The sequence below is a fragment of the Triticum aestivum genome, chromosome 6D (assembly GCF_018294505.1).
Source record: "Triticum aestivum cultivar Chinese Spring chromosome 6D, IWGSC CS RefSeq v2.1, whole genome shotgun sequence".
NCBI classification, from domain to species: domain Eukaryota; kingdom Viridiplantae; phylum Streptophyta; class Magnoliopsida; order Poales; family Poaceae; genus Triticum; species Triticum aestivum.
In genome coordinates this window covers 461,563,291-461,586,080 of record NC_057811.1, presented here as the reverse complement: position 1 = coordinate 461,586,080, position 22,790 = coordinate 461,563,291, and the positions used below count along the sequence as shown (strand labels likewise).

The 22,790-nt window shown below is 47.2% G+C and overlaps 1 protein-coding gene across 1 annotated transcript; it reads left to right on the top strand.

The window, feature by feature from the left end:
* Nucleotides 1–17,859: 17,859 nt before the first annotated feature.
* LOC123142008 (uncharacterized) lies at nt 17,860–19,921 on the top strand. Its single transcript, XM_044561046.1, has 5 exons — nt 17,860–17,975; nt 18,081–18,137; nt 18,222–18,786; nt 18,947–19,296; nt 19,394–19,921. The coding sequence occupies exons 1-5, from the start codon at nt 17,943–17,945 to the stop codon at nt 19,919–19,921; spliced, it is 1,533 nt and encodes a 510-aa protein (XP_044416981.1). The 5' UTR covers nt 17,860–17,942.
* The last annotated feature ends 2,869 nt before the right edge of the window (nt 19,922–22,790 follow it).

Below are 22,790 nucleotides of genomic sequence, written 5' to 3'. Positions count from 1 at the left end.
CCGATGTGTGCGGTCCAATGAGTGTTGAGGCTCGCGGAGGATATCGTTATGTTCTCACTCTCACTGATGATTTAAGTAGATATGGGTATGTCTACCTAATGAAACACAAGTCTGAAACCTTTGAAAAGTTCAAGGAATTTCAGAGTGAAGTTGAGAATCAACGTGACAGGAAAATAAAATTCTTACGATCAGATCGTGGTGGAGAATATTTAAGTCACGAATTTGGTACACACTTAAGGAAATGTGGAATAGTTTCACAACTCACGCCGCCTGGAACACCTCAGAGAAATGGTGTGTCCGAACGTCGTAATCGCACTCTATTGGATATGGTGCGATCTATGATGTCTCTTACCGATTTACCGCTCTCATTTTGGGGCTATGCTTTAGAGACTGCCGCATTCACTTTAAATAGGGCACCGTCTAAATCCGTTGAGACGACACCGTATGAATTATGGTTTGGGAAGAAACCTAAGCTGTCGTTTCTAAAAGTTTGGGGATGCGATGCTTATGTCAAGAAACTTCAACCTGAAAAGCTCGAACCCAAATCGGAAAAATGCGTCTTCATAGGATACCCTAAGGAAACTATTGGGTATACCTTCTACCTCAGATCCGAAGGCAAGATCTTCGTTGCCAAGAACGGGTCCTTTCTAGAGAAGGAGTTTCTCTCGAAAGAATTGAGTGGGAGGAAAGTGGAACTTGATGAGGTGATAGTCACCCCTTCCGAACCGGAAAGTAGCGCAGCGCGGGAAAATGTTCCTGTGGTGCCTACACCGACTGGGGAGGAAGTTAATGATGATGATCATGAAGCTTCAGATCAAGTTACTGAACTTCGTAGGTCCACAAGGACACGTTCCGCACCAGAGTGGTACGGCAACCCTGTCCTGGAAATCATGTTGTTAGACAACGGTGAACCTTCGAACTATGAAGAAGCGATGGCGGGCCCGGATTCCGACAAATGGCTAGAAGCCATGAAATCCGAGATAGAATCCATGTATGAAAACAAAGTATGGACTTTGACTGACTTGCCCGATGAGCGGCGAGCCATAGAAAACAAATGGATCTTTAAGAAGAAGACGGACGCAGATGGTAATGTGACCATCTACAAAGCTCGACTTGTCGCTAAGGGTTATCGACAAGTTCAAGGGGTTGACTACGATGAGACTTTCTCACCCGTAGCGAAGCTGAAGTCCGTCCGAATCATGTTAGCAATTGCCGCATACTATGATTATGAGATATGGCAGATGGACGTCAAAACGGCATTCCTTAACGGCTTCCTTAAGGAAGAGTTGTATATGATGCAGCCGGAAGGTTTTGTCGATCCTAAGAATGCTAACAAAGTATGCAAGCTCCAACGCTCAATTTATGGGCTGGTGCAAGCATCTCGGAGTTGGAACATTCGCTTTGATGAGATGATCAAAGCGTTTGGGTTTACACAGACTTATGGAGAAGCCTGTGTTTACAAGAAAGTGAGTGGGAGCTCTGTAGCATTTCTCATATTATATGTGGATGACATACTATTGATGGGAAATGATATAGAATTCTTGGAAAGTATAAAGGCCTATTTGAATAAGTGTTTTTCAATGAAGGACCTTGGAGAAGCTGCTTATATATTAGGCATCAAGATCTATAGGGATAGATCAAGACGCCTCATTGGTCTTTCACAGAGTACATACCTTGACAAGATATTGAAGAAGTTCAATATGGATCAGTCCAAGAAGGGGTTCTTGCCTGTATTGCAAGGTGTGCAATTGAGCACGGCTCAATGCCCGACCACGGCAGAAGATATAGAAGAGATGAGTGTCATCCCCTATGCCTCGGCCATAGGGTCTATTATGTATGCCATGCTGTGTACCAGACCTGATGTAAACCTTGCCGTAAGTTTGGTAGGAAGGTACCAAAGTAATCCCGGCAAGGAACACTGGACAGCGGTCAAGAATATCCTGAAGTACCTGAAGAGGACTAAGGATATGTTTCTCGTTTATGGAGGTGACGAAGAGCTCGTCGTAAAGGGTTACGTCGACGCTAGCTTCGACACAGATCTGGATGACTCGAAGTCACAGACCGGATACGTGTATATATTGAATAGAGGAGCAGTAAGCTGGTGCAGTTGCAAGCAAAGCGTCGTGGCGGGATCTACATGTGAAGCGGAGTACATGGCAGCCTCGGAGGCAGCACAGGAAGCAGTCTGGATGAAGGAGTTCATTACCGACCTAGGGGTGATTCCCAATGCGTCGGGCCCGATGACTCTCTTCTGTGACAACACTGGAGCTATTGCCCTTGCGAAGGAGCCCAGGTTTCACAGGAAGACCAGGCATATCAAGCGTCGCTTCAACTCCATTCGTGAAAGTGTTCAAAATGGAGACATAGATATTTGTAAAGTACACACGGACCTGAATGTAGCAGATCCGTTGACTAAACCTCTCCCTAGGGCAAAACATGATCAACACCAGGACGCAATGGGTGTTCGATTCATCACAATGTAACTAGATTATTGACTCTAGTGCAAGTGGGAGACTGTTGGAAATATGCCCTAGAGGCAATAATAAATGGTTATTATTATATTTCTTTGTTCATGGTAATTGTCTATTATTCATGCTATAATTGTATTGTCCGGAAATCGTAATACATGTGTGAATACATAGACCACAACGTGTCCCTAGTAAGCCTCTAGTTGACTAGCTCGTTGATCAACAGATAGTCATGGTTTCCTGACTATGGACATTGGATGTCATTGATAACGGGATCACATCATTAGGAGAATGATGTGATGGACAAGACCCAATCCTAAGCATAGCATAAAAGATCGTGTAGTTTCGTTTGCTAGAGCTTTTCCAATGTCAAGTATCTTTTCCTTAGACCATGAGATCGTGCAACTCCCGGATACCGTAGGAGTGCTTTGGGTGTGCCAAACGTCACAACGTAACTGGGTGACTATAAAGGTGCACTACGGGTATCTCCGAAAGTGTCTGTTGGGTTGGCACGGATCGAGACTGGGATTTGTCACTCCGTGTGACGGAGAGGTATCTCTGGGCCCACTCGGTAATGCATCATCATAATGAGCTCAATGTGACTAAGGCGTTAGTCACGGGATCATGCATTGCGGTACGAGTAAAGAGACTTGCCGGTAACGAGATTGAACAAGGTATTGGGATACCGACGATCGAATCTCGGGCAAGTAACATACCGATTGACAAAGGGAATTGTATACGGGATTGATTGAATCCTCGACACCGTGGTTCATCCGATGAGATCATCGTGGAACATGTGGGAGCCAACATGGGTATCCAGATCCCGCTGTTGGTTATTGACCGGAGAGGCGTCTCGGTCATGTCTGCATGTCTCCCGAACCCGTAGGGTCTACACACTTAAGGTCCGGTGACGCTAGGGTTGTAGAGATATATGTATGCGGAAACCCAAAAGTTGTTCGGAGTCCCGGATGAGATCCCGGACGTCACGAGAGGTTCCGGAATGGTCCGGAGGTGAAGAATTATATATAGGAAGTCAAGTTTCGGCCACCGGGAAAGTTTCGGGGGTTATCGGTATTGTACCGGGACCACCGGAAGGGTCCCGGGGGTCCACCGGGTGGGGCCACCTGTCCCGGAGGGCCCCGTGGGCTGAAAGTGGAAGGGAACCAGCCCCTAGTGGGCTGGGGCGCCCCCCTTGGGCCTCCCCCCATGCGCCTAGGGTTGGGAACCCTAGGGGGGAGTTCCCCCTTGCCTTGGGGGGCAAGGCAACCCTTCCCCCCCCCCCACTTGGCCGCCGCCCCCCCTTGGATCTGATCTCCAGGGGCCGGCGCCCCCCCCAGGGGGCCTATATAAAGGGGGGGAGGGAGGGCAGCACACAACAGCCTTGGGCGCCTCCCTCCTCCCCTGCAACACCTCTCTCTCTCGTAGAAGCTCGGCGAAGCCCTGCACGAGACCCGCTACATCCACCACCACGCCGTCGTGCTGCTGGATCTCCATCAACCTCTCCTTCCCCCTTGCTGGATCAAGAAGGAGGAGACGTCGCTGCACCGTACGTGTGTTGAACGCGGAGGTGCCGTCCGTTCGGCACTCGGTCATCGGTGATTTGGATCACGGCGAGTACGACTCCGTCATCCACGTTCATTGGAACGCTTCCGCTCGCGATCTACAAGGGTATGTAGATGCACTCCCTTCCCCTCGTTGCTAGTACACTCCATAGATGCATCTTGGTGAACGTAGGAAAATTTTAAAATTATGCTACGATTCCCAACAATTTTTGTATTCGGCGGCTTCGTACTACGGGCCAACTCCTCTGGCCATCTGGAGCAGATCGATAGCTACGCCCCTGGCCACTTGGTCAGATTTGGAATCTTGAACTATGTCGCGGATATCCGTGGAGACTTGATCATCAACGGATTTGAGACCGCCGCGATCGCTCCCCCTCGCTCCGATGAACATGACTTAAATCTGTCACCGGGCCAGATTCAGGAGATGGTTCCTGTAACTGCTACGGCCTTAGATCCGGAGCAGATTGCACCACCTGAAGCCACGGAGTCCGCGGCGTTGGAGCCGCACACAGACTCAACACCAGGCAATGTCAGCGTCAACGGAATTCCGGACTCGTCTCTGGCTATGGGTTCCGAACCGCGCACACCCCTGGACACCGAGTTGGATCGGTTATCAATCTTTGAGTTCGGCACCGCAGATATCTTCCAACACTCTCCCTTCGGCATTGTGCTAAATTCATTAAAAAAACATGTCCCTGGCAGAGGACTCGCGGCCGAACTGTGTCCGGTTCGAACTAGGGGCTGATGACGGAGAATTTTGCTTCCCACCCGCCACCCACTTCATAGCCACTGTTGATGGCTTAACGAACACGCTTGACTATGGCTCCAAGGACATCGACGGTATAGATGACGATGCTGACAAGGAGCAAGGCCAATACCCGCCATTCACGGGGCGTGGGACGGCCACCTCTTCGTACGACGTGTACATGGTTGATACACCTAAAAAAGCTAGCGATGATGACAAAGAAGAGCCCGTTGAGAATAAACCTCCTGACACAAAGTCTAAGTACCAACGCCCTAAACGCCGCTCCAAGTCACATTGCAGCAACAATGGCACCGGAGAAAATAGCACTCCGGACAACGCCGAAAACAATGAAGACCCTGTTGGAGCAAGATCCGAACAGGAGGAATGGGAAAACGGGCAATCTAGCCCCGATGAACAGGCCCTTCCCAGCGACAATTCGGAGGATGACAACTACCTTCCGCTCTCCGAAGATGAGGTAAGCCTCGGCGACGAAGACTTCATCATACCCGAAGAGCCCCTCGAGCAGGAGCGCTTCAAGCGCAGGCTAATAGCTACTGCAAGGAGCCTGAAAAAGAAGCAGCAACAGCTTCAAGCTGACCAAGACCTACTCAACGATAGATGGACCAAAGTCCTGGTCGCCGAAGAATACGGCCTTAGTGGCCTAGCCAAAAGCTACCCGAAGCATAGACTGCTACACCAGTTCGATGACGGGGCGTTGGAGCCCGTACCGTCGTCACACAATGCGGCAGGTCACCGACAACTCTGTCCGGATAAAGAGGCAACTCAAGCCGAACACCAGACCGCCCCACCTCGCCGTACAGGCAAGAATAACGCAGCTCACGCTTGTCTAGACGACCTGCTGCGGGACTTGGACAGTAGAGCAGGACACGCAAGACCAATCTACGGATTGCGAAGGCAGGCCTCGTTACGCGACGATGGCTACCTATTCGGACGTGACAAACCTAGCCACGCCCGAGCCGAAAACCGCAAATGGACTCCTTCAGAGTTACGTCGCAGTGTGGCCCAACATAGAGGCGCCGCACACCCTTTTTGCTTCACCGATGAAGTAATGGATCATGAATTCCCCGAAGGATTCAAACCCGTCAATACTGAATCATACGACGGAACAACCAATCCCGCGGTATAGATAGAAGATTTTATCCTCCACATCCATATGGCTCGTGGGGACGACCTCCACGCCATTAAATACCTCCCACTAAAGTTAAAAGGGCCAGCTCGGCACTGGTTAAACAACTTGCCTGAAAATTCCATAGGCAGATGGGAGGACTTGGAGGAGGCCTTCCTCGACAACTTCCGAGGAACATATGTCCGGCCACCGAATGCTGATGACCTAAGTCACATTGTCCAGCAGCCCGGAGAGTCAGCCAGGAGGCTCTGGACTCGGTTCTTAGTCAAAAAGAACCAAATCGTCGACTGTCCGGACGCGGAAGCCCTTGCGGCTTTCAGACACAGTGTCCGGGACGAATGGCTCGCACGCCACCTCGGTCAAGAAGGACCTAAATCCATGACAGCCCTTACTACTCTGATGACCCGCTTTTGCACGGGAGAAGACAGCTGGCTCGCTCGTAGAAGCAGCAGCGCCAGCGACCCGGGCACTTCCAAAATCCGAGACGGCAACGGCAAGCCACGACGAAGCAAATACAACGGTCGCAATGATAATGAAAGATCACGCGACACGGCGGTCAACGCCGGATTCAGCAATCCCAAGCCCGGTCAATGGAAGAAGCCATTCAAGGCGAAACGAGACGAACCATCCAACCTGGACAGGATATTGGACCGACCTTGCCAGATTCACGGCCACCCCGACAGACCAGCTAATCATACTAACAAAAACTGCTGGGTCTTTAAACAGGCCGGCAAGCTCAACGCCGAACACAAGCAGAAGAGGCCGCCAGGCAACAGGGACGACGGAGAGGTTCACCAACGAAATACCGAGGGCCTGAAGCAATTTTCGCCCAAGGGTCAACTACTCCCGGAGCGGAAATAGCAGTCCGGCTTCCGCCGCCCACATCGTACACCTACAAAATTTGTGCCGCGCATACACCACTACGCACTCAAGATACCATGGGCATCGGCGGAGGCACACTACGGACAAGCCTGCAAGCATCCCAGTAACATTTTTTATTCATTTTCTTTTTATTTCTTCCTTCACTATCCCTTAGAAACAGGTGACGAACAGGACAAACATCTGAAACTGGCTCTATCGGAGCTTGGATCCGTACGCTCACCAGAGGGGCTATCTCCGTCAAGGATTCCCCCCGCCGAGGACTGGCGGCGCAGATGTGCGACAGGAGGTCCAAAATAACTTTTTGCAGACCGCACTCTCTATTTCGAGCCTGTACTATGCCTGTTCCTCCGCCTCCGGCCCCGAGCATGTCAAATAGCCGGGAGGATGGCTTATATATATATAATAAATAAATCATTGGCATATCGCTCAGCTCCCAGTATTCGAATTAATCATCCATGTTGTTTCACCACTAAATATGGCTTCCATGGTTGTTCCACAGACATACCTTGGCATAACCTGCCAGGGGCTCGGTATGGGAATAAATGAGTTGCCAGCAAAAGCCCGAACAGCTCTATAGCGTACTTCGGCGTAGCAAGTTTGGCCTTATATGCATCAGCTCCGAATCATTGTCTTGGGTCAATAGTTGGGTTGCCCGGCTCCTGTGCTTGCTACCCTACGTTCCACTCTATCGGCTAGGGTAGTAAAGGGAGAACTATTGCGATTGTGCTTCCAGTTCATCTGGTCAAGCACCTCAGTAGAGAAAGCCGAAAACTGACTGTCATGATGCGGCGAGAGCTGGTTAATCACTTGGCGATTTCTTTGAATCTTTAGCGATTCTCCGTGTCACATGAAGGATCTTTTTCAGATCAAATATGTAAGGCACCATACGCCGCATACATACCAGGTGCTATGTCGTAGTCCCACCATAAAACTCCTATGGCTAAGTGAAAGTGTAAGCGCCCTATAGTCTGATTGCCTGGTTCGCTGCATTATCACCTCCTTTATGGACCAAGACGTTGGATAAAGAGTGATTAAATGCTTTTCCGAACACCCCCGTACTTCCTACGAGGGGGCTGAAGCCGACGACTGGAAAACTTTCAGATTATATTACAACGGCCGCACAGGAGGAATTCAAGCTTTCAAAGCAAGACATAAACATAGATTAACTATAAAATTGTCTTTTACAATTATCATACACCTTACTCGAACATTATGTCTTTCGAGCATTGACCCTCTATTAAGCGGGCGGCCTCTAGGACGTCTTCAAAATAACGCTCCGGTTCAGGACGGTCCTTGCCCTTGGGTGGACCCTTAGCCGCGACATCGATGGCCTTCATCTTTCCCCAGAATGTCTTGACTCGGGTAAAAGCCATCCGTGCACCCTCAATGCACGTTGACCGCTTCACAGCGTCGATACGCGGCACCATGTCAACAAGCCTCTGCACCAAACCGAAATAGCTATTCGGGACAGGCTCGGTTGGCCACAACCGGATTATGACATCCTTCATGGCAGCGCCGGATGTCCTATGAAGTTCGGCCCATTGGGACATCTGTTCACTGAGCAACAGAGGGCGCTTTGATGCGCCAAACCGCGACCAAAAAATCTTCTCCGTTGTATACCCATCTCGCGCTTGGTAATACTGCGCCGCATCGGAAGAACTCTTCGGCAAGTCCAAGAACTCATCCGGAGAACTCCACACTTGGTTAAGCTGAGCATAGTTCGGGTCACCGAACTTAGTTTGCAGCAGAAAGGGCTTTCTAGCCGCAATCTCCCTAGCCTGCCGAACCTCCTCACGGGTTGCTCTGGATTCCGATCACGCTTCCTTCGCCTCTTGTAAGGCCTTGTCTAGCTCAACCGTTAAGGCTTTATTCTCCCTCTCCATAAATTCGCAGCGGCCGGTGGCATTTTCCAGTTCGAGCGCCACCGTGGACATCTTCTCCTCGTCTTGGCGCCGTGCAGCTTGTTCGGCTTTTAGCTTAGCCGATGCCTTTTTGGCAGCAGCATTGCTACGCCGGGCCTACTCCCTGGCCCGGGCCAGCTCCGCTCGAAGAACTTCAACGGCGGCAACACCATCTGCAGCCACACATATTCCAGCATACAAATTTTAGCATCATGCTTATACCACAAAAAATGTAGGGGGATTTCCCCGAATACATACCTTGCGACTCGTCAAGACGCATATTGATTAATGAAAGATCATCCCCTGCCACATCAAGCTTCCGCTTCAGCTCGGCAATATCCATAGTCTGGGAAGTAGTAAAGGGGGAAACAGCCTGTGTTCAAATTCATCAGGTCAGTCCTTGAGTAATCATTTTTTATCCTTCGATTCGCTTCCAAGTGGAAGCCAACCGAGTCTCAGGGGCTACTACCAATACACAGGTGCATCCTTGCAAATAAAACATAGCTGAAAATATTACATCATAAACCTCGAAGCCTTTTAGTAGGCTCATGAAGGCTTCATCCAATCCGCTCTTCGCGGAAAAAATCTTTTCAACCACTATACCCATCAAGGTACGTTGTTCCCCCAAGACAGATGCTTTTCGCAACATGTCCTGCAATATATCCGGCGCCTCCGGGTCTCCGGAAGGCGCTCTAGGAGCACGGCCATCCTTTGAAGGAATTTGTTCACCCGTCTCCAGAATCACTGTCGGTTGCGAGCCAGACAGTCCGGGGCCTTTGTTATCATCAGCCCCAGAATCCCGGATGGTCGGAGATCCACCTTCGGGTGCTGCCTCTTTTGTCCCCCGCGTAACTTGTTGATTAAGAGGGACCCTCCGCGATGACACTTCAGAGTCATCCGCCTTATTGGGCGAAGAGGTTGGAGGAGGCGTCTCGCTCTCCATCATCTCTGGGAGGAGACTTCCTGAAGAAGAGGATTGCCCAGAAAAACTCTGTGTCGACCTGTAAAAATGCATGAACGCGTTACGTATATCTTCGGTAAAACAGCAACGGAGCGAGACTCTATCAAAGTACTCCGGATTCACTTACGTTTTGGCCGAGGGCTTGTCCCCTTGTTGGAGCTGTTCAGTGGCGTCGCTTTCCAAACCCAAGCCGCTGGACGGTGGCATCTTGCCCCTCTTGGAAGACCGCCCCTCCCAATCTTCGGAGGCGGCCCTTTTCCTCCTGCTTGGAGAAGGGATACTGGGTCCTTTTCCGCCTCTGTCTTCAGGCGAGGAAAGATCGATTTCTCCGGACTCAGTGTCCGACTTACCTCCGGAACCAAGGTCATCTTGGGTCTTCTCACTCTCCTCTTCACCCTCCCTTGCCGGCGCCTGGTATGGTGCCGAGGCCAGCATCCTTGTTAGCACAGGAGTAGCTAAGTCTTCGGGAAGGGGAGCCGGACACCTAATCCGTTCCACCTTCTTTATCCAACCCTGAAAAAGGTTGATTCTGTCAGTATCTTGCCACTGGGTATCTAATTATGAGGTATTCGGTAAAAGGGTACTTGCCGGGGTATCCGGATATGGTTACAGTCTAGGCCAACATCTTCGGTGGTGTCCGGCCATTGCCTTCGTTTCCCGAAGAATAATTTCCACATCCCTTCGTGCGTAATGCCGAAGAAGTGCTGAAGAGTCCGCGGCCCTTCTGGATTGAACTCCCACAGACGGAGAGGCCGTCGCTGGCACGGCAGGGTCTGACGAACTAACATTACTTGAGCGACATTGACGATAATGATGTTCCTCTCAGTGAGGCTTCGGATGCGACTTTGCAGAGTTCGCACCTCGTCCGCTGATCCCCAGTCCAGCCCCTTATTAATCCATGATGCAAGCTGAATTGGGGGGCTGGATCGAAATGCAAGCGCAGCTGCCCACTTGGAGCCACGGGGCTCGGTGATATAGAACCACCCCTGCACCCATAAATCGGAAGATTTGGCGAAGGATCCTTTCAGCCAAACGGCGCTAGCAAGCTTGCTCACTGCAGCACCGCCGCACTCAGCTTGCTCCCCCTCTATCACTTGCGGCCTCACATCGAAGGTCTTGAGCCACAAGCCGAAGTGCGGAGGAGTCCGGAGGAAGGCTTCGCACGTGACGATAAACGCCGAGATAAGAAGAATAGAGTCCGGGGCCAGATCGTGAAAATCTAGCCCGTAATAGAACATGAGCCCTCGGACGAAGGGGTTAAGTGCAAACCCTAACCCACGGAGGAAGTGGGACATGAACACGACCCTCTCGTCGGATCTGGGGGTGGGGATAACCTGCCCCTCAACAGGAAGCCGATGGTGGATTTCTGTGGTCAGATACCTCGTCGCCCGAAGCTTTGCAATGTCTCCCTCCGTGACAGAAGAAGCCACCCACCGGCCTTGACGGCTGGACCCGGACATGATTGGGGTTTGTGGCAACTGAAACCCGGGTGTTGGAACTCGGGGGAGTAAGGGTTGAGGGGGAAGCAAGCGTGAAAGAAAAAGACGGGTTTGTACCCCTATATAAAGACTGTGAATATCCAACGTCTCCTCCTCGGCCTCAAAACTTGCCTATTCCCAAGGAGTTGTACCCAAACGACGATTGGGCTACCCACGTCCGGGCTGACAAGAATCCCTTAAAAAAGGGAGACACGATCTCCGCTTGGATAAGACAGGCCAATAAAACCACGTCTTGAGACGTGGGACGACGGACCAGCTAACGGTTCGAAAATAATGGCCGAGTAGGCGTGATGTTATATTACCAAAAGATGTCAGCGGGTTGGACCCGTGAAATATTATATCCTCTGCAGTTGTGTATACAAGTCCGGATACAATCATTACTTCTGAAGACTACCTTGGAGTTTGGAAGGGGGAACCCGCCTTGCAATGCCGAAGACAATCTGCGCGCCGGACTCCTCGTCATTGAAGCCAGGTTCAGGGGCTATTGAGGGAGTCCTGGACTAAGGGGTCCTCGGGCGTCCGGCCTGTTATCCATGGGCCGGACTGATGGGCTGTGAAGACATGAAGGCCGAAGACTGTACCCGTGTTCGGATTGGACTCTCCTTGGCGTGGAAGGCAAGCATGGCGATCATCTATGAAGATTCTTTCCTATGTAACCGACTCTGTGTAACCCTAGATCCCTCCGGTGTCTATATAAACCGGAGGGCGTAGTCCGGATAGTATATATATATTCATTACCATAGTCATACAGGCTAGACTTCTAGGGTTTAGCCATTACGATCTCGTGGTAGATCAACTCTTGTAATACTCATATTCATCAAGATCAATCAAGCAGGAAGTAGGGTATTACCTCCATTGAGAGGGCCTGAACCTGAGTAAACATCGTGTCCCCTGTCCCCTGTTACCATCGATCCTAGACGCACAGTTCGGGACCCCCTACACGAGATCCGCCGGTTTTGACACCGACAGGGGGCGCCCCCAGGGGGTAGGGCGTGCCCTCCACCCTCGTGGATGGCTCGGGACTCTTTTGGCCCAACTCTTTTACTTCAGGGGCTTCTTTCAATAAAAAAATCCACAAAAATTGACAAGTCAATTGGACTCCGTTTGGTATTCCTTTTCTGTAAAACTCAAAAACAAGGAAAAATACAGAAACTGGCACCGAGCTGTAGGTTAATAGGTTAGTTCCAAAAATCATTTAAAATAGCATATTAAAGCCCTTTAAACATCCAAAAGAGATAATATAATAGCATGGAACAATCAAAAATTATAGATACGTTGGAGACGTATCAACCACCCCTCCTCCTCCATTGCCCGTAGCACTGGAAACTATGATTACGTACTAGCGCACTGACCACTATGGCAAACGCAGCCGATGTGAAACATCATATCTTTTTCCCTTTTTATACTTTCTCCAGTTCAAGGGAAGCCTCCAGTTTTGGGAAGCTTCTAGAAGCTTCCAATCCGGTTTTTCTCGGTTCATTGGGCAATTTTCCGTCCTGTTCTTATTCTTTTTTTTCCTATTCCTTTTTTTTCATTTTTTCTTTTCATTTTTCTATTTCTATGAACTTTTTTCAAATTCGATGAATTTTTTTCAATTTTGATCAACTATTTTTAAAAAACTATGAACTTCTTTCAAATTCGATAAACTTTTTCAAAATTGATGAACTTTTTTGAAATTCGATGAACGTTTTTCAAACTCGATGACCAATTTTTCAAAAATGATGAACCTTTCCAAATTTTGATGAACTTTTTTAGATACGATGAACTTTTTTCCGGAATCGATGAACTTTTTTCAATTCCAATGAGCTTTTTTCAAATTAATGAACTTTTTTGAAATCGATGAACCTTTTTCATTTTTTCTAATTTGTATTATTTTTCCTTTTTTAAGTGTTGTAGGAGAAAGCAGGGAACGGAAAAAATCGAACGGAAGAATAACCGTAGGGGATGTGAGAAGGAGTGAAGGAGTAGTGGCGAACAAGAGAACGAGCGAAGGAGTAGTGGGCTGAGGCCCAATATGGATCGCTGGTGTGCGCCAACTAAGTTTTTCTGGCGCTGAAGGCGCCATACAGGAGCTCCCGACATATTTTGTAAAATGATCACCCTATCATATATTATGAAGGGTTATGAAAAAATCTTCTTCATTGATGTGTTTAGAGGGTTGTACCGAAAAACAAGTGAATGAGTAATGGAGCTCCAGCACCAAGGCGCTTGTTATCCAAGCCGCGCATATGCACTGCGCTTTAGTACATGCATCTATTTATTGCTTGTATTCTGTCAGGTATTGATGTGTGGCGTCTGTGCGATTCACGGCGCAGGTATACCATCTAAGTGCATGGTTAATAGTACAGCTAACTGCTGATTATATGATGTTGCCATATCAAATATAGTCATTATTTAAAGTCACACATACAACAAGGTTAGTTGTAAAGTGGGCTATAAAAGTACTACTTTTTTCACCTTTTCTCTATCTCGTTCTTCATATTTATTGCATTTGGCTAGAAGTATGCATATAGCTAACCTTTTACATGAGAGCCTACTCTTCTCACTTTTCATGTCTCTCTCCTTCACATAGACAAAATTGTCATGTAAGCGGGCAATAAACCTGCTATTGTACTTGCTTTAACACACCCTCACCCATGAGCCGGCACATCAGGTCGTCCCGGTTCATAGCTGTGCAGGGCTCGCGGCGTCTCATTGGCACAACACCTTGTCATGTACGCACAAGATTTGAAGACTCTCCACCACTTCTTCATTATTTTTTACCCAGGGGAAAGTCATTAAGCTAATTCAAGTCAAGGAATAAAGAAGGTAAAACTACAAGAATACACAACAGAACCTAGGTCTAGGTGCGCCCGAATTGATTTGTTTTAAATAGTAAACAAATTAAAAAATGTGAAACTTTGTCGGAACAAACATTGTCTAGTGTATTACTCATGTGCAAAGTTTCGCGACAAAATGACTTTTGTAGTATTCGGAATGAATAAAATAAAACCGGACTATATTAAGCATTTTGAAAATTTGAGGAATTTTCCATTAAGTTTAATTTAGAAAAACAGTGAATAAAACAAGAATAACATAATAACGATGATAACCGAAACAATCAACCGATTGTTGGAGGTAGTCATGCAATCGAGATCATAAGAAACAAGCATCATATTCGTAAACTAGCAGTGAACCAAATGCTAACCCTACCAGACAGGATATGTACAGAGCAACGGAAGAGGATGCTAATGCGTCGTTCATCATGTCACCGAGGAGGGTCGGCTTTGGGGAATTATTCATCGTTGTGGAACTCATCGTCGGGGATGTTCCCGTTCACAGCCACGATGAACAAGGATCCAGCAGTCGCACAAGCGTGCTCCCCAAAAACCCGGTCGCCCCTCTCCCGTATCGGAACACAAGAGGCAAAGTTTCAGAGGCATGTTGTCTCACCCCTCGTGCACACCGAGAAGTGAGATGGAAAAGTGGTATGCGCCGCAATGCTCTGGAACGAAGGAATGGAAGTGCATCTCGTCCAATAAGAGGAGCGAGGTCTTTATAGGCCCCTCGGTAGTGGGGAATAGAAACAGGCGCCAACTAGGGAGATGAAGAGAAACAGTCCGCGCGATTGTTTGATTCGTTTCCCACTTAAGAGGCAAAACATTTCAACTTTATTTTCTGATGTGACAAAAATTAAGGCAGTGCGCACACGTTGCATAAGTCCTAACGCGACTCGTCTCCATCACGAAACACGACACGCGTGCGAGGCGAGGCGGGTGACAGAGGAGGAGCGCACGTGTATGTGATCTCTTATCAAGCTCTTAGTGGTATGTGGAACAACTCTCCTTAGAGGGGACACGTCACCTAAGCTTGTGGCCCCCTCAATCATCATCTGGTGCCTCCCCAAAGTTTCGTCTAGAAAAAATCACCATAAATTTTCATCGTGTTTAGAATTTGTTTGATATGATTTTTCTACGAAACAAAGAAATAGGTAAAAAAACAACAACTGACACTAGGCACTGAGTTAATATGTTAGTACATAAAAACAATATAAAATAGCATATAAAGCATACAAAGTGGTAACATAATAGAATGAAACAATAAAAAATTATAGATACGTTAAAGACGTATCAGGCTACATGCTTGCTTAGCATAGAGGTCCGCGGAGTTGACATGCATACTTAACCAAGAAAGAAATAAAACTTAACGATTTCTCCTTTGTCTAAGATAGGCGCCACAACATAGAACCTCTAATCAATCCCCTTCCATCACCACATTTGAGAATCTCGAGAGCTGCGAAAAAATTACGCCTTCTCAATGGGTCATGGCTCCGGCAATGAGCGGATCAGTCACCCCAATAAAGGGTTTACTCCATGCTCCGGGTACACCACCACCTCCTCCATTCCGAGCATCTGTGTTAATTGCACCGGCGGTGTTCATCTTCACCCATTCTATATCTGGCGGTCGTCAACATTTGATCTTGAAAATTTAAGCATTTTACGTAGTTGACGAAGCTGACAAATCGGAAAATCACATACTAATCACTGAAGAGGTTGGATGCAGAACAAAAACTCCAGTTATTGCCACGGCGCAATTGCAGCGACCCATTTACAAACACTCTTCGCACGGACATTAGTAGCCTATATAGGAGTATGAGATTGTAGATATATTGTTTCAGATGCTATTTTTTTTCTGTAGCTAGGTCGAAGAGGAATGGCTGTACCGCGTGGCAACTCGGCCAAACGTTTAGGGCATCTACAATGGGGGTGCTTATCTAGACACTTAAACAGAACAAAAAACAAATACGAGAACAATTAAAAAGTGCTAAGCGCATCCATTCCAATGCAAGGTACTAACTAGCGATGCAATACATGTGGATTGAAAACAACGTCTCATCGCAGCTCGTGAAGGAAAAGGGCCTAGCGCCCGGCTCCTTAATTAGGGCATTTCCAACACAGGCGCTAGTAGCCGGGCGCCATGATTTATTCCCCTAGCAATGAGTGGTTACGTCGATCAATCCTCGCATCGGCCGCTTCCTTGACACAAAATAAGGGGCCAGGCGCTAGGCCATTTTCCTTCACGAGCTGGGACGAGACGCTGTTTTGAATCCGGATATATATAGCGTCGCTAGTTAGTGCCTTGCATTGGAATGGATGCGCTTAGCACTTTTTACTTTTTACTCGTATTTTTTTGTTCTATTTAAGTGTCTAGATAAGCACCCCTATTGTAGATGCCTTATTTTGCGTCAAGGAAGCGGCCGATGCCAGGATTGATCGACGTAACCGCTTATTGTTTGGGGAATAAATCATGGCGCCTGGCTGCTAGTGCCCGTGTTGGAGATGCCCTTAGGATATGCGCTAGCATAATGCGAACTCTCTCTCTCTCCTTCTTCTGCCATCATACATGAAATATTATAATGTAAAGCTAGTTTTCAATTATGTAATTTTATTCATGAGCATAGAAAACACATCCTTGAGGTTCATAATCTTGCTAAGTTTGCTTTAATCGAAGCATAGGTAGACATGTTTGGTTGGACAATCCTCATAACCCAAGTCTTGTATCTATGATGACACAGCTACATCCTTTCCAAAAAAAGTTAGGGTTTCTCTGCCTGCACCGTCGGTCTGCCTCGTCTCTGGGGGCCTTAGGGCCATGGGGCGGGTGGATCCCGACACATGCCCGCGGAAGGGCTCCGTTTTTAGACGTTTCTTCATGTTTTTATCAGGTTTTGTGTCCTGCTCGGGAAGATGAAACGGCGGTTCTCCCCGCCTAGCCTCTGGCCCTATGGTGCATTTAGGATCGTCGATGGAGGTGTGGGTGTGTGTCTCCAGCGGATCTGTATTTGCTAGATTTGCTTCGATTTGGTCGTCGTTCGTCTATATTAGTGTGCCTTCAGATTGGATCAATATGCTAATCTTCACCGGCGGCGGTTGCTGTTCTGGTGCGTTGGTCCTATGGGGCTTTAACACGACAACTCTATGTTTACTACAACAAGTTTTGTCCAGCTCTAACGAGGGAGGGACAATGACGGCGCCGCGCCTTCGGCTCAGTTCAGTGCTTGTAGTGATTGTCAGCTGGTCTATGGATCTGAATGTATTTTTTTATTATTTCTAATGTTCGGTATACATAGATTGGAACTCAAAGAAGAAGATAAGTCTTGTACCTATGAACATTGAACATTGCTATTGCTGTTAATCAATAATAAAATGGGTGAGATTTCTAAAAAAACGAACTCTCTCTCTCTCTCTCTCTCTCTCTCTCTCTCTCTCAAAGAAAAAAATGCTACTCGTGCATAATCCTTAATAATTCTTTGCTAGCATAAGGGGAATCATAGCCGATCCTGCGGATCCATCCCCTACCCCACCTGCCGTCTTCCGCCGGCCATCACCACTCTCCTCCGCAGCCGGCCAATACCACTTGCTGCCTGGGTTGTTATGCCTGGCTGCGTTTTGGAGGAAATAATCTCGCGGGAGACGGAGGCGGGAGCAGAGGAGATTTCTTGTGCAATCGACGAAGAGAGTAGCTCGATTTCGAATTGTGCGGCGAGGGCAACCCCAAAGTGAAAGGAGTGATTTTTTCGGAAACTGTCTGTTGAGAAGTTGTAATCCGGATCCTCCTCCCTCTCCTCTGAATAATCTCCTCCCTCTTGGAGGAGAGCCGGCCTCAGTAAATAGAGGTGTACGAGGGGCCGCCCATCGATAGAATAGGTGAGCATCCCCGATTTGTTTTTCGTCGGCGATTAGTCTGCTTTGTTGCGCCGGCCTAGATAAACAGAGGGGGGGTGGTATCTGACCAGCCATGAAGAACAAAAGCGATGGTCGCAGACGCAATGTAAGTGCTGCTTCTTTTGTGCCTGATGTTTGTCCTTCCCTTCGATTCATCCTCATGGCTAGGACGCTGATTTGTTGTTGTTTTTAACTGTTAAACGCAATGCAGAAATCAGCTCACAACGAAGCCGCTGCTGGCAACAAGAATGGTCGACGCAGGCGGAATGTAAGTGTGCCTGGTGATTGTCCTTCACCTAAGGTTCATCCTCAAAAGGGTTATAATTCGTTGTTCCGACTAAATGCAATGCAGAAATCAGGTCGTAACGGAGCAACTGCTGATGACGGAGACAGGCTTAGCAATCTGCCTAATGACCTTCTGCTCAACATTTTGGAGAGGGTGGACACACTCGATGCTATAAGGACCTGCATCCTCTCCAGGCAAATGCTGAAGCTCCCCACCATGCTCTCGCGCTTCTACCTAAGTGTTAGTTCCATTCCAGGTCACCATCAGAAACCACCTCGCGTTTTCACCCAAAGGGAAGGGCTTGCAACCAACTGTGCCGTGGCTCATGTAACTGATAACATCTTGCGCACAAGGAGCCCGAAGATCACCATTACTAAACTCAAAATCAGATTCGTCTTGGTGAAACTTGACTCTCTCACCATTGCCAAATCGGTTGCCCACGCCATGGCAACCCAGAAGGTTGATGCTGCTGAGTTCGAGATTGTAACGGAGAAGCGTTATAACCTGTGCTCCTCTGCTGATCTCCTCCGCTTTGCGAATCAGTTCAATGATTTATTTGGTGCTTGTCCGCATGCATTTGCTGGCCTTACGCGCCTGTGGCTGGAAAATATGAGGTTTGGTAAACTGGACATTCCCAATACGAAACTACTTCACGGACGATTTTTGGTTGAACGATACCTGCACGATGGCTAATCCAAGGGCGTACGGCTGTTCAGAATTGCCAATGGATGGTGCGAGGAGTCATGTCGTGCATGTATCGGCTAGCAATCGTCGTCTGTGTAGCAATGCTCTTCCCAATATCCTCAGCACTTGCAAGCTCTTGGAGTATTTGCGTTTAACCGATTGTGACTCAGGAATCCATTCTGTGCTGCAAGTAGAACACACCCAACTTGTTGAGCTCGAGATCGATCATGGGAAATTTCAGAGAGTTGAGCTGATATGTCTACCAAAACTCCAACGGTTGACCTATAATAATTGGTTCTCTTATGAGGATCCAATGTATTTTGGTTTTCTACCACAGCTTTCAAAGCTGAGCCTTATTAAAACTGCCATCCGTTTGGACAAGAGTCTCGAATTAAGTCAGCTCCTTGCCAACGTTCCTTCCGTAGGTGATCTGCATCTGGATTTTAGAAGTGAAAAGGTACTCATTAATCATTTGAATCATAGTTGTCCGTTCTCACTCTATGATGGTTATATGTAACAATCGTAAGTTTGTTAATTTTTTCTCTCTCTCCCAGATCTGGGTTCTACCAGAATGCCCGAAACTGCTCACGCCTATGCTCAGCAATCTACAACATGTGAATCTAGACAATCTCCCTGAAGGGTGTGATTTAGCTTGGACAATGTTTATTCTTGAAGCTGCACCCTCCCTAAACGAGCTGTGCATCACAGTATGGGATCATCGGTGCACAATGATGACAAACAAAGAGTTTCGGAAGAAATATGGTTACTGCGAAAAGGCAGACGTGAAGTGGAAGCCATATGCCCTGGATTTCAAGCACAAGAATCTGGCTAAGCTCACCATCTATGGCTTTCAAACCGATGACAATTTTATGCGAGACATCAGGTGTGTCGTGGAACATGCGATTAATATAACAGAGATATCTCTATATGACAGGAAGGTGTGTGGGCACTGTGGTGACTTGGATCCTGTGATCAAGAACATGATTTGTCCTTCAAGATATCCAGAGACAGACGAGGAGAGGAAGCAGATAACCGAGGGGTTGGGTTTGGCTTCTCGTGCTGTGGTTCACTTCCGGTCCTAATTGAAAATGATTTGCATTGATATTCTTATATGTAGTTTGAAAAGTCACCTGTCCTATCATGGTTAGTCAGAAGGAGTTCCTGAACTCCATGATTCTATAGTTACCAAGTCTGTACTCTTGGTTTCCCTTGAATTGAAGCTTGTACTATTGAGGAAATATTTATTAAGTAGAAAAGCATATCTGTGGCACCTTTTTGAGGTTAAAACCGAATGCTTGATACATTGGAATAAGTTGATGTGTTCAACTCATCTTAATGCAGTAAAAAATGATAGATGCATTGCAATCGTTTGTGCCCTGTCTATCGATAGATGCATTGGAACAGTCGGATGCAGATGACCTGCAACTAGCGCACGCCAAGAGGGCGGCCAAGCTTCGAGATGTCGAGGCAACTACAGGTATGTCTATCGATAAGAGTTGTTCAATTCTACATTTCACCGAGCATGAGATTGTTGATAAGGCAAACAACTTAGGTATATCTTTGGGTTCAAATGAGAAGGAGGTTGCGAAATCTGTGAATGATCTTTTAGACTTAGAAGTGGAGCGGGCTTTTGAAATAATTCTGAATCTCGCATCAGTCAAACCTATGAATGACGATGACATGAAGAATTTAGGAATGGTTGCTCTTGAAAACATATGTAATAATCTCTTGCCTAGTGCGGAGGCCGAAGATGAGGAGGGGTCGGAGACTACGGACATTGTAGAGCCTCTAATGATGGAGGGCACTGTCTCGTGTCTTGTCGAGTCTACATTCCCGAAGGGTGATGGGGAGAAGCCCAAGCGACCCTGGAAACGGAAAATTTATCCTACTTCGGCGGTTCGTAGAAGTGCTAGGGTTAAGCTTAAGAAAAAATTCCATGATGACTTATCAAAGGAATATTTTGGAATAGCAGAGGTCTAGCTGACTTGGCTAAACGAAGGTTCTTGGCAGAGACAATGATAGAACAAAAAATAGATTTTATTGCGCTACTGGAAACACGACGAGATAATTTCACCTCACAGTCCCTTGGAAATTTATCCGAAGGAATTGATTTTGATTGGCACGTCTTACCTCCTAGAGGAAGATCTGGTGGGATATTACTAGGGTTTCAGTGTGAAACACTTGAGGTGCTTAACGTGGTTTGGGGAGATTTTGCGGTCAAGTTTAGGGTGAGATCAAAATTGGATGGCTTCCGATGGTCTCTAGTTGCTGTATATGGGGCATCACAACCCGAACTCAAACCAGATTTTTTAGCCGACTTGGTGCGGATCTGTGCTGATGAAACTCTGCCAATCCTAGTCGGAGGGGACTTTAACATAATTCAGAGGAGAGATGAAAAGAACAATGACAATTTTGATGGACGGTGGTCTATGATGTTTAACATGATTATTGAGAGTCTTAGTTTGAGAGAAATTGAGCTCACCGGTAGACAATTTACATGGGCCAATTCGTTGCTCACTCCGACTTATGAGAAGTTGTATAGGGTGCTCGCTAGTGTGGAATGGGAACAAAAGTATCCACTGGTGTCGGTTCATGCTATGCGGAGGGCGATCTCGGACAACACACCACTTCTTGTAGACTCGGGAGAGGCTACACATATTGCGAACAAGAATGCTTTCTCTTTTGAACTAGGTTGGTTCGAGAAAGAAAACTTTTTGGAGATCATTGCACGCGAATGGGCAAAGCCTGTTAGTGGAAGAACTAGTATTGAGAGATGGAAAAATAAAATCAGACATCTGAGACAGTTTTTGCGAGGTTGGACCAGAAACGAGAGTGGGATATATAGACAAGAAAAAGAGCGACTCACTCAGTTAATTGAAGCGCTAGATTTAAAAGCTGAAGTTAACCTTCTTACAGTTAATGAGCAAAGCTCCAAGTCCGAAGCTAAGCAAGGATTATGAGCTCTTCTTAGAGAAGAGGAGCTCAAGTGCGCATTGCGTGCTAAAGTGCTTAAGGTTGTCCAAGGGGATGACAATACACAATTCTTCCATATGATTGCGAATGGTAAACATAGGAAGAAGAAAATAATACAACTTGAACAGGACGAGGGGACAATTGTGGGGCATGAGAATCTGAAAGCTTATATCTCTAATTATTATAAACAACTTTTGGGCCTCCGGAAGCAAGCACGGTGGCCCTAAATGAATCTGTTATTGGAGATATCCCTCAGTTGCGGGCAGAGGAGAATGATATTCTATCTGCACCGTTTACTGAGAAAGAGGTTCTGGATGCAATCTCACAAATGAAACCAAATAAAGCACCGGGACCAGATGGGTTTCCAGCTGAATTCTATAGGAAATGTTGGCATATTATTAAGGATGATCTTATGCCTATGTTTCATGATTTTTTTAACGGTCATTTAGAGTTGTTTCATCTTAACTTTGGTATGATTACACTGTTGCCAAAGAAAGAAGAGGCAGTTCGGATAGAAAAATTTAGGCCAACATGTCTTCTTAACGCGAGTTTCAAAATATTCACGAAAGTCGGTACCAATAGATTGACACAGATTGCTCACTTGGTGGTACAACCGAGTCAGACAATGTTCATGCCAGGGCGACACATACTTGAAGGGGTGGTCATTCTGCATGAAACGCTTCATGAAATTCATTCGAAGAAGCTAGATGGGGTTATCTTCAAAGTGGATTTTGAGAAGGCATACGATAAAGTTAAGTGGCCTTTCCTTCAGCACACAATGCGCATGAAAGGATTTAGTGAGGCCTGGCGGAACCAAGTGGGTTCTCAGGTCCAGAAGGGTAGTGTTGGAATCAAGGTTAACGATGATATTGGTCACTACTTTCAGGCACACAAGGGATTGAGACAAGGGGATTCCATGTCTCCTCTCCTTTTTAATATAGTGGCCGATATGTTGACCATTCTTATTGGTAGGGCCAA

Excerpts from the sequence above, each read along its gene's own strand:
- LOC123142008 (XM_044561046.1), top strand. The coding sequence starts at position 17,943 with ATGAAGAACAAAAGCGATGGTCGCAGACGCAAT. Across the intron at positions 18,138-18,221 it reads ATGGTCGACGCAGGCGGAAT|AAATCAGGTCGTAACGGAGC; the intron begins GTAAGTGTGCCT and ends AATGCAATGCAG. Across the intron at positions 18,787-18,946 it reads GAGGTTTGGTAAACTGGACA|TTCCCAATATCCTCAGCACT; the intron begins TTCCCAATACGA and ends GTAGCAATGCTC.